The sequence below is a fragment of the Mirounga angustirostris genome, unplaced genomic scaffold (genome assembly GCF_029215605.1).
Source record: "Mirounga angustirostris isolate CCGP_5_RB_7025 unplaced genomic scaffold, mMirAng1.0.hap1 SCAF_17, whole genome shotgun sequence".
NCBI lineage: Eukaryota > Metazoa > Chordata > Mammalia > Carnivora > Phocidae > Mirounga > Mirounga angustirostris.
The window spans coordinates 24,825,139-24,837,713 of NW_026991725.1; the positions used below are offsets into that span (position 1 = coordinate 24,825,139).

General features: G+C 39.7%; 1 protein-coding gene across 21 annotated transcripts in view; it reads left to right on the top strand.

Annotated features, from left to right (window-relative positions):
* The window catches only part of CDK12 (cyclin dependent kinase 12), a 77,453-nt gene that overhangs the window by 17,469 nt on the left and 47,409 nt on the right, over positions 1-12,575 (top strand). For all 21 annotated transcript variants that reach the window (XR_006793239.2, XR_006793241.2, XR_010408572.1 and 18 more), the window contains exons 5-6: positions 439-609; positions 4,832-5,021. Coding sequence is in view for 3 of the 21 variants with exons in the window: in XM_045888989.3 (XP_045744945.1) it covers positions 439-609; positions 4,832-5,021 (361 nt within the window). In the remaining 18 variants the exon portion in view is untranslated. The remainder of the gene's footprint in view (positions 1-438; positions 610-4,831; positions 5,022-12,575) is intronic.

Below are 12,575 nucleotides of genomic sequence, written 5' to 3' on the forward strand. Positions count from 1 at the left end.
AATACTAAAATTTTCCAAAAGAATAGTATAATTAGTACTGTTTAAAAATCTTCCTCTTTATCTGTTGTCCATTGTAAATATTTTATACAAGCTTGCTGGGAATTTAAGAGAGAGTAAAAATAAAATTTATAAGTTGCTCTTTGTTTGGTAAGGTGTAGTCCTTAAGAAGTAGTTGGATTATTGGCATATTTTAATACTTCAAAATTTTTAGGCCTAACTGAATACTGAATTAAGAAATGCAAGTCTTAAAAAAAAATCAAAGGCAAGAAAGGGAACATGGATTTGGTTTGGTTTTTTAAAGTATAAAAGTATCTGGCATATAGCATTAAAGTAAGCTAGATCGGTCTTTCAGAGCAACTCTGGGCATATATTGGCTGGTTCATGATGGTGGCCAAATACGCTAATTGATAATGTAACAGTTTGAATTTATTGTAACAGGAGAGCTAGTGGCCCTGAAAAAGGTGAGACTGGACAATGAGAAGGAGGGCTTCCCAATCACAGCCATTCGTGAGATCAAAATCCTTCGTCAGCTAATCCACCGAAGCGTTGTTAACATGAAGGAAATTGTTACAGATAAACAAGATGCACTGGATTTCAAGAAGGACAAAGGTAATAGCAAGGAATCATGTTTCCACAGGGTAGATTGGTACATCTTATTTTCCTCTTTTAGCTTGTCTGTTTGACCAACTTCTTGAATCCGTACCAGAGTTAAGATGGTAGTTTTGGGGATGCCTGGGTGGCTCAGTTGTTAAGCGTCTGCCTTCAGCTCAGGTCATGGTCCCAGGGTCCTGGGATCGAGCCCCGCATCAGGCTCCCTGCTCGGCAGGAACCCTGCTTCTCCTCCCACTCCCCCTGCTTGTGTTCCCTCTCTTGCTGTGTCTCTCTCTGTCAGATAAATAAATAAAATATTAAAAAAAAAAAAAAGATGTTAGTTTTGAAGTCTCTCTCCTTTTTTTTTTTTTTTTTTACAAATTATAATAACAATAATGGAAATTAAACCCAGATTTATCAGTTACTCTCATTTTTTTTTTTTTTTAAAGTAGGCTTCATGCCCAGCATGGAGCCCAACATGGGCCTTGAACTCATGACCCTGAGATCAAGACCTGAGCTGAGATCAGGCGTCAGATACTTAACCAACTGAGTCACCCAGACGCCCACAGTTACTCTCATTTTTACATCGTCCCTTCTGGTTATTGTTTATAATGCATCCATATTTAGTTTAGTTTTGCACTTACACAGTTTAGAATTCAAAGCAGATAGGTCTAAAACAATCTTCAGGTCACATACTGGTTTGTTTTCCTGGGTTTGTAACTTTTGTCTCTTTGGGGGATAAAATTGTTCATTCATACTTAACGTTTGAAGTAGTCCAGATATGTCATTCAGCCTACTTTTTTTAAAGCAAATCTGAAGATGTCTTTTGTGAAGAAATGGCATCTGTGAATATAGTCTGGAATGTTAAGAGAGAACACAATTGAAGTACATAAAATTAGGAAGGTAATGGATAAAGTTAAGCTGGGCTTATTTATAGACCCTTAAAGATATTAGCACTAGGGGAGTAGCACTTCTCAAGTTTAGTAGAAGTAGTTTTTGTTTGTTTTTAATTTTATTAAATGGTAGAAGTAGTTTTAAAGCAAATAAAAAGAGGGCGCCTGGGTGGCTCAGTTGTTAAGCATCTGCCTTTGGCTCAGGTCATGATCCTAGGGTCCTGGGATCGAGCCCCGCATCGGTCTCCCTGCTCAGCGGAAGGCTGCTTCTCCCTCTCCCACTCCCCCTGCTCCTGTTCCCTCTCTCGCTGTGTCTCTCTCTGTCAAATAAATAAAATCTTTAAAATAAAATAAAATAAAGCAAATAAAAAGAAATTCTGCTTCTGTAACGGTAGTTAGATACATTTATGGAAGTTAGACCAGAATAAAATTAAGAATACTAGATATACTTCTGGGTATTTCTTAACTTCTTCTGATTATAAGAATAGTATAATGTATTGGTAGTTTCTCTAAGGATAAACAAAACAATTTCCTTTAGAGTGGAGCTTACTTTTCCTCTGCCATTCTGTACTACTTATTTTTTTTAAAACTTTTTTTCTACTTTTTTTCTTTTCTTTTTTTTTTTTTTTTAAAGATTTTATTTATTTATTTGAGAGAGAGAGAATGAGAGAGAGAGAACACATGAGAGGGGATAGGGTCAGAGGACGAAGCAGACTCCCTGCCGAGCAGAGAGCCCGATGCGGGACTCAATCCAGGGACTCCAGGATCATGACCTGAGCTGAAGGCAGTTGCTTAACCAACTGAGCCACCCAGGCGCCCGTCTACTTTTTTTTTTTTTAAGATTTTATTTACTTATTTGACACAGAGAGAGATAGCAAGAGCAGGAACACAAGCAGGGGGAGTGGGAGAGGGAGAAGCAGGTTTCCCGCCAAGCAGGGAGCCCAATGCAGGGCTCAGTCCCAGGACCCTGGGATCATGACCTGAGCCAAAGGCAGACGCTTAACGACTGAGCCATCCCGGCCCCCCCCATTCTGTACTATTTAAATAGTTTACTATGTACTGTTTAAATTCTTTTTTAAAAAAAATCATAAAATAATAAATGGATGAATAAATGGATGTGATGCATACCCATTGTGGCAAAATTGAAAATATGGAAGGGTAAGACAAAGAAAATGGCAACCATTTCTCTCCCACTCCATCCCAGTCTACTGCCATCCATAGAAAACCACTATAGTATTATCATTTTGATGTATTTCTTTCTAAGTGTTGTATGTATGTTATATTTATTTTAGCATAACTGAGATCGAAGTATATTTAGTGTTTTATAATTTGTCATAAGCAATTTGCCATGTCATTAACATGTTTTAATGACTGGGTAAGGCTTAGATGAATCTAAATTTACTTCAAAAGTCTCTTTTGAGCAATTAGTTACCAGTTTATTTTCTTTATTATTATTTATATATAGATAAATCTTTAAAGATTTAGTGAGAGAGTGCATTTGCGCGAGCAGTGCGAGAGACAGAGGGAGAGGCAGAGGGAAAGAATCTCAAGCAGACTCTTTGCTAAGCGTGGATCACAACTCAGGGCTCAATCTCAGGACCCTGAGATCATGACCTGAGCCAAAATCAAGAGTCAAGACGCTTAACTGAGTCACCCTGGCACCCCTATTATTATTTTTTAAAGCAAGCTCTACACCCAATGTGGGGCATGAACTCATGACACCAAGGTCAAGAGTCATATGTTCTACCGACTGAGCCACCCAAGTGCCCCAATTAGTTACTAGTTTAAAAAATATAATCTGCTTTGAACATTTTTGTTCATAAATCTTTGTATTTTGATTTATTAATATAGTTTCTTAGAAGTAGAATTATTTGGTTAAAGGAATTTTTGTATTTAATGTTAGATTCCTTTTTTTTTTTTTTTTAAGATTTTACTTATTTTTTAGAGAGCGAGCGAGAGAGAAACAGCATGAGAGGGGAGAGGGTCAGAGGGAGAAGCAGGCTCCCCGCTGAGTGGGGAGCCTGATGTGGGACTCGATCCCAGGACTCTGGGATCATGACCTGAGCCGAAGGCAGACGCTTAACCATCTGAGCCACCCAGGCGCCCGTTAGATTACTTTTAATATAAATTATTTATGTCCACCTGTGAGTGCCCATTCCACTTTATCCTCCCTAAGATTGAGTACATCTTTTTAAAAAATTGTCATTTTGATAGGTGAAGTATGATATTATTTTGGATTGCATTCCTTCTGTTACTTCTGCGTTCTTTTCCATGTTTATCAGTTTCACTTATTTTCTCTTCTTTGAGTTGTCCTTTTGTGTCCTGTGTCTACTTACCTTTTGCAGTTTTGGTGTTTTTCTTACTAATTTGAGCTCTTGGCTAAATCTAAGATATTCCTTTAATGCTGTGGTTCTTAATTTTGGGGGGGTTATGGACCTCTTTAAACATTCTTACGGATCCATACTTTAAAAAAATAAGTTCAAAATGTTGCATATTATGTGTTTAAAATATTGCATACTATTTCAGGGAGTTCAAAGAATCCTTGAAGCCTACCCTCTAGGTTAAGAATCCTTGCCCTTATGCTGGTAGGAGACAGAATTTTAAGACTGGATAGATAATTGTCTAATCTAGGTCTAGTACTGCTTATGTTAAAATATTTGCCAAAAAAAACCTCAAAAAACAATATTGGCCTTTGTCATCATACACCCTGCTGAAGTGGAAAGATAGCATGGATTTCAGATCTTTTACAGTTCTCTTAGCATACTTACCCTTTTATCTACTTCTAAATTTAAGGAGTTTAATTGGATGGTTCACCTTTCTTTCAATTCTTAAATACTATGAATCTGACGAATAATTGTACTATATATACTGTGCTATGCCTGGCATATTATGTGAGTACTATTAAATATAACTGAGGTAAAGACTTATACAGAAGTAGCCATAGACAATAATGGCATAGTAACAAATGGGCATGGTTATAACAAATAAAACTTCGTTTTACAGTGACAAACAGCGGCCTGGATTTGGCCCAAGGCTTGTAATTTGCCAACTAACTCAGATTGTAGAAGACTAGTAATAGATCTTGATCAGAGCAGTTGTTCTCCTCAAGAAGTAAATAGTCCGAAGAGCACTGGGTTAAGAGTCAAAAGATTAATTAAAATAGTAGTTCTGTTATTTATTATTAGAAAGGGCAAGTTATTCAACTACTCTGAGTTTCAGTTTCTTCATCTATAAAATTAAGTGGTTGTTTCAGAGAGTCCACTCCAAAATTACATTAAAATTTGAGGCATTGTCATTTCAGCATCCTTTTCCTCTTGTTTTTAATTTTTTCTTTCATTTTTGTATAGGTGCCTTTTACCTTGTATTTGAGTATATGGACCATGACTTAATGGGACTGCTAGAATCTGGTTTGGTGCACTTTTCTGAGGACCATATCAAGTCATTCATGAAACAGCTAATGGAAGGATTGGATTACTGTCACAAAAAGAATTTCCTGCATCGGGATATTAAGTGTTCTAACATTTTGCTGAACAACAGGTAACATAGTAACCAAATGAGGTTAAGCATTTTCTCCCTTCTGACCCAATTAGTTTCAGCTAGTTAGTTGGGGTTATAGGTAGACCCAGTGATGCAGTTTCTTGCATTTACATACATATGATAACTGTACTGTAGGAACATCTTATGATGGGGTACTCTGATGAGCAGAGTCTTCAGACTCAGTGTTGGTAAGGAATTAACAGAGGTAGGATTGTAAAGGTTTTTTAATTGCAAACATTTAGGGAATCACATCCTGCAGGAATATTCAGAGTTTTTTTGCCATAGTTAGTAAATATTATTGTGGTCCTTGGCAAATTAAAACACACATTGAGTTCTCAGTGTAATTTCTCTCTTGTTTAAGTGGGGAGAAACATGCCTGCTCTTATAGCTGCTCTTGAGACTTTCTCTGTTACCAAATTTCAGAGTAAACACAGATGTAGGTGGTGGTTGACCTTTCTGCCAAGCACTTACTCCCCAGGTTTTAATAGTGTAAACAGACAGGAATTTGGTGATGAACAGTGCTAAATCTTCAGAAGTTTTTATCTGCTTTCTTCCTCTCTGGCTATTTGTCTAAACTACATTGGTGATATCAGGTGTATTATGCATACTAGTCTTTGGTAAATAGCCCTACCTATCGAATAAAAAGCAGGTCTCATACTATTGAAGTTATACCAGTGTTTGGTTCTTTAGGTAACTGGGCTGTTTATAGCCATCTTTGTCTGATTCACCCATTGTTTTATACATTTCTGTTCAATTTAACAAATACTATTATCTGGAGAGAGCTATAGAATGATTATGACTTATTTCTCATCTTCGTGGAGTGAGGTAACCAACTATCCTGAGTTGCCCAGGGACTGTTCTGGTTTTATTTATTTTAAGTTTGTTTTTGTTTTTGTTTTTTTAGAGAGCAAGCAAGCAGGGAGGGGGAGGGACAGAGAGAGAATCTTAAGCAGGCTCCATGCCCAGCACTGAGCCTGATACAGGGCTCAATCTCACACACTGAAATCATGACTTGAGCTGAAATCAAGAGTCGGGCAGTTAACCAACTAAGCTACCCAGGCGCCCCTAAAGATTATTTATTTATTTATTTATTTATTATTATTTATTTATTTGAGAGAGAGAATGAGATATAGAGAGCATGAGAGGGGATAGGGTCAGAGGATGAAGCAGACTCCCTGCCGAGCAGGGAGCCCGATGCGGGACTCGATCCCGGGACTCCAGGATCATGACCTGAGCCGAAGGCAGTCGCTTAACCAACTGAGCCACCCAGACACCCCAGATTTTTTATTTTTAAGTAATCTCTACACCCAGCATGAGGCTTGAACCCAGGACCCCAAGATAAAGAGTTGTATGTGCCACCAACTTAGCCAGTCGGGTGCCCCTGTTCTGGTTTTAGCAGTGGAAGTCTCCCAGGGGATAGTTGGTCATTAGAAAGCTCAGAGTTTAATAGGGGAGCTAAACAAATAAATCACTCAATTCAGTAAATATTTATTAAGCACTCCTCCCCCCCGACACACACATGCTTTTTAAGTAATCTCTGCACCCATCATGGGGCCTGAACTCACAACCCTAGAATCAAGAGTTCATGCTCTACCCACTGAGCCAGCCAAGTGCCCCTAAGCCTCACCCATTCCCGCCTTTTTTTTTTTTTTTTTTTCTTCTTGAATCTGGGAGCATCTGGGAAGATGTAATTTTGATGAATGGATAGGAATTTATCAGAAAGACTGACAACAGAGGGTTAAATTTCTAAGCAAAGAAATTACATGGGCAAAATCACATAAATATGAAAATTAACATGTAATATCTGGGAAAATGTATACAGGGGTCAGTATTACTAGGGCAAGAAGAGTGAAGCATATAATGATATGAAGCTGGATAGTTACAAGGAGCCAATTTAAGGATCTTGTATATCTTGCTAAGGAGCTTATACTGTCTATAGGTGAAAGCCATTGAGCGGTGCTGGTTTGGCTAATTTTTTGTTTTCAAATTATACAGTTAGGGGCACCTGGGTGATTCAGTCAGTTGGACATCAGACTCTTGATTTCAGCTCAGGTCATGATCTCAGGGTCGTGAGATCGAGCCCTGCATCTGGCTCTGTGCTCAGTATGGAGTTGGCTTGGGATTCTCTCCCTCTGCCCCTCTCCCTGCTTGCTTGCTCTCTCTCAAAAAAATAAATAAATTATACAGTTAATTTGGTTAATTTTTGTTTTTAAATTACAGCTAATGCATTATTTTAAATTATTTTGTATGATGTATATAATTATTATATTTCATACTTAAATACTTTTGTGAGACAAAACATGATGTTAAAAGATTATTCCTGTCACTATCTCTGTTACCCACAATTTTCTTTAAAGCTGGGCTTGGTTAATCTACATCCATAGTAGTAATGCTTCAAGAACTTAATGATGGCTTGTCACCTTGCAACTTTCTGGTCTATAGCATATACTTTTTTTGGTTCCTTTTGCTTCTCCAGGGGGCATGTCTCAGGTCAGGGAATAAACTGCAGTCCTGCTTGGTGACCTTTCTAGTGGGTCAGGCCCCTCCCTGTCCCTCACTTCCCATATTCAGGAAGCTGATGAGGTTCTAGACTAAACTGAACTTCCTCTTCAGGTTGCTAAGCAGGATGCAGGAGTCTTATGATCTAACCTGATCCATCCAGCCTCTGCTTTTGCCCATTTGGCTCTGTTTACACAGAGGATTCTGGGTGAGATGGCCTGGAGAAAATGGTAAGGAGCCCTCAGCTGGACAAGGAAGTGAAAGCAGTTGATGGGAGAGGGAGGAGAGCAGAGCTGGGCTCCCCGATGTTCATTTTATCTTCATTACACAAGTATAAATGAAACTAAGTCATTTTAGATGGTGGAGAGACACAATTAGTTTTCTCTTTTAGAAAAATCAATAAATGGTCATTCTAATAGGGTATAGACTAGAGGCAGGGAGACCTATTAAGAATACCATAAGAGGGGCGCCTGGGTGGCTCAGTTGTTAAGCGTCTGCCTTCGGCTCAGGGGTCCTGGGATTGAGCCCCACGTCGGGCTCCCTGCTCCGCGGGAAGCGGCTCAGGTCATGATCCCCGGGTCCTGGGATCAAGCCCCACATCGGGCTCCCTGCTCCTCGGGAAGCCCGCTTCTCCCTCTCCCACTCCCCCTGCCTCTGTTCCCTCTCTCGCTGTGTTTCTCTCTGTCAAATAAATAAATAAATAAATAAATAAATAAATAAATAAATAAATAAAATCTTTAATTAAAAAAAAATACCATAAGAAATTGTCAGTGTTTAAACTAATCAAGGCATTGCTAGTAGAGATGGACAGGATCACCGCTGTGGATCAGTAGACTTTGGTGAGTAAATTAATGGTAGAGAATGAATGAAAGAACTTTTAAGATAACTCACAGATTTCCGACTTAAGAAACTAACTAGATGGGGACGCCTGGGTGGCTCAGTTGGTTAAGCGGCTGCCTTCGGCTCAGGTCATGATCCCAGGGTCCTGGGATCGAGTCCCACATCGGGCTCCTTGCTCAGCAGGGAGCCTGCTTCTCCCTCTGCCTGCCTCTCCCCCTGCTTGTGTTCTGTCTCTCTCTCTGACAAATAAATAAATAAAATCTTAAAGAAAAGAAAAGAAACTAACTAGATGGGTGGCATAATGGTCAATATAGGTAATATAGAAGGAAAAGCAGGATAGGTGAGTGGAGAGTAAATCCCTTTTGGATATGGATGTTGCATATCTAGGGTAGTGATATCTAATAGTCATATGGTCACATTGAAGTTCCAAACTAGCAGTATAGTTTAGGAGTTACCAAGCAGAGAAAAGGTGTCAGAAAATGGAACCCAAGGGAATGGTTAGAAAGATACAGAGAAAATAAGGAAATAATCATGAATGTAAAATAGACAGGTTTAGGGGCACCTGGGTGGCTGAGTTGGTTGAGCGTCTGACTCTTGGTTTTGGCTCAGGTCATGATCTCAGGGTCCTGAGATTGAGCCTGGTGTCTGGCTCCACACTCAGTGCAGAGTCTGGGTGAGATTCTCTCCCTTTCCGCCCCTTCCCCTGCTCACACTCTCTCCCTCTAAAATAAATAAAGAAATCTTAAAAAAAAAAAGGCAGATTTAAGAAGGGGATGGTCCTATATGTCAGGTGATGCAGACAGATTATAAGACTTGAGAAGGAATCTGAAAATTAAAAGGTCAGCATTGACAATGTGTGGCAAGTTGGTGGGTAGCACAGTTAATGGGAAGGTGATGGTAGGTGTGTCTTTAATTTTTATTTTTAAGGTTGCAGAGGTTTGAGCATATTTAAATAGTAAGGGAAAAGAAAATAGGGAGAAGTTAAGATTCAAGAAAGAACCAAAATAATTTAAAGGAGCAGAGTTCTAGAGGAGATGGAATCAAGGCCACAGGTGGTAATGGCCACAATTATAGGTATTGATTATCCTTGAACAAGAGAGATTGACACACTTTTTCTGTAATTGAAAGAAGAAAGGAAAGCTATATATATATATTTTTTTTTTTTTTAAGATTTTATTTATTTATTTGAGAGAGAGCACAGAGGGAGAGTGAGAGGGAGAAGCTGACTCCGCGCTGAGCAGAGAGCCCGACGCAGGGCTCAATCCCAGGACCCTGAGATCACCACCTAAGCCGAAGGCATACACTTAACCAACTGAGCCACCCAGGCGCTCTGAAAGGAAGGTTATAGATGCAATTAAGATTATATAGGTAAAAGATAGGATGTTAAGTAGCTCCCACCTGATGATTTCTGTTTGTTTGGGTTTTTTTCCTTTTTTTAAAATTTTTAAAGATTTTATTTATTTATTTGAGAGCGAGACAAAGATAGCAAGAGACAGTATGAATGGGGAGGAGAGGGAGAAGCAGGCTCCCTGCTTAGCAGGGAGCCAGATGTGGAGCCGAATCCTAGGACCCTGGGATCATGATGTGAGCCAAAGGCAGATGCTTTACCGACTGAGCCATCCAGGTGCCCTATGATTTCTCTTTTCAATGAAGAAGGTCATTTACTGAGAGATGAGAGGGTAGATTAGAAATATGCTAGGTACTTCGTGATGTTTAGGTCTAGCCTAATTTTCCATAACTCTGTATCTCTTGCCATTTTAACTTTCAGTCCTCTGTGCCTTCCAGTCTTGGATCGTCTCAGGTTCTAAGAGTGAAGATGCTGAGAAATTTGAGGAACCCTTTATGTCTCATTATAGGGCTCAAGTTCACTAGTCCTTTTCTTTTTGCTTCTCTTAGAATTTGCTTGTAAATTGAAATAAAAATGACATGATGTTGGGGCAAGTGGATAAGGTGCCCAATAATCTTTACCAGGAATGATAAGAGTTGATTTAATGTAAAACTGTATTGCCAGTAGTTACTTTGTTTTATTTATTTATTAAAGATTTTATTTATTTGAGCGAGAGAAAGAACATGGGCGGAGGGGAGGGGCAGAGGGAGAGAGGGAGAAGCAGACTCCCCGCTGAGCGGGAGCCTGATGCGGGGCTCAGTCCCAGGACCCTGGGATCATGACCTGAGCTGAAGGCAGAAGCTTAACCAACTGAGCCACCAGCTGCCCCAAGTTACTTTGTTTTAGTATTTTGTCCCATTGCTCATACTTTGAGGAGCACCTCCTAGCATAGCCTCTTTTTTTTCTACTGTCTCACTTTTCTGTCTGATCTCCACTATCAAGTACCTGAGATATCCCCAGTACCTTAAAAAAAGAGTGAGCTGGCTTTTCATTACCCAAGAAGTAACACAAGTGATAAATGTGAAGAATTTAAATAAATATGATTAATCCAAAATAGTAGTTTATTTTTTTTTTATTTTTTTTTATTTTTTTTAAAGATTTTATTTATTTATTTGACAGAGAAAGACACAGCGAGAGAGGGAACACAAACGGGGAGTGGGAGAGGGAGAAGCAGACTCCCTGCCAAGCAGGGAGCCCGATGCGGGACTCGATCCAGGGACTCCAGGATCATGACCTGAGCCGAAGGCAGTCGCTTAACCAACTGAGCCACCCAGGCGCCCTCCAAAATAGTAGTTTAAAAAGTTTTCTGACATTTTGTGTTATAGTTTATTAAAGTATTACTTGACATCACTGTCAAGGACAGAATGCTTAGCAGAGTGAAATATGGGTGTGATCCCTTTAAGGGCATGGTGCTCAAAATTGTGGTTCTCAGGGGTGCCTGGGTGGCTCAGTCAGTTAAGTGTCTGCATTCAGCTTGGGTCATGATCCCAGAGTCCTGGGATCAGGCCCCGCATCCGGCTCCCTGCTCAGCAGGGAGTCTGCTACTCCCTGTCCCGCTGCCGGCCATTCCCCCTGCTTGTGTGCGCGTATGCGCGCTCTGTCTCTCTCTCTCTCTGTCAAATGAATAGAATCTTTAAAAAAAAAAAAAAAAAGTGTGGTTTTCGGACCAACAGAATTGGCATCATCTATGGGCTTGTTAGAAATGCAAGTTCAGGGGGCGCCTGGGTGGCTCAGTCGTTAAGCATCTGCCTTCGGTTCAGGTCATGATCCCAGGGTCCTGGGATCAAGCCCTGCATTGGGCTCCCTGCTCGGCGGGAAGCCTGCTTCTCCCTCTGCCACTCCCCCTGCTTGTGTTCCCTCTCTCGCTGTGTCTCTTTCTGTCAAATAAATAAATAAAATCTTAAAAAAAAAAAAAAAAAGAAATGCAAATTCAGGGGTGCCTGAATGGCTCTTTTTTTTTAATAGATTTCCCTTTTTTTTAAAGATTTTTATTTATTTTTTTATTTGAGAGGGAGAGAGAGAGCACAAGTGGGGGGAGCAGCAGAGGGAAAAGGAAAAGCAGGCTTCCCGCTGAGCAGGGAGCCTGATGCGGGACTCGATCCCAGGACCCTGAGATCATGACTGAGCCAAAGGTAGATGTTTAACCCACTGAACAACTCAGGCACCCCAAGGGTCTGACTCTTGATATTAGCTCAGATCTTGATTTCACAGTCATGAGTTCAAGCCCCATTGGGCTCCGTGCCAGGCGTGGAGCCTACTTTAAAAAAAAGAAAAATGCAAGTTCATGAGCCATGACCACCTGACTTGCATCTCTGGGAATGAGGCCCAGGAAACCTTTAATAAGCTTTCCAAGTGATTCTTATTTCATATTAAAGTTTGAGAACCCATCTAAGTTCATAGTTGTATATCTTTATGGTATAGGAAGTGATGGCAATATGTTGGTAAAAGGGGCCTCATACATCATAAAAATCATGTGCTCAGGTCAAAGCCATGTTCCCTGTTTGAAAAAATCTCCTATAGCCATGGTATTATTGTGGTTTACTTTTCATTATAAAAAAATAAATTATAAGAAAAAATTGAGACACGAATATATAATACATATACAGGTAACATTTTATTATATTTGCTTCCTTTTAATTTCTCTGCTTGAGTTATTTTAAAGTAAATTACAGACACCATTATGTTTGACCCTAAATGCTCCAGAAGATTATTACCTATTATCTTCTAATACTCAGTTCATATTTTACATTTTTTCACTTATGTTAAAATGTCTTTTGTATAGCTAGTCTGTTCAAACCAGAATCAAAGTTTATAAACTGGATTTGGTT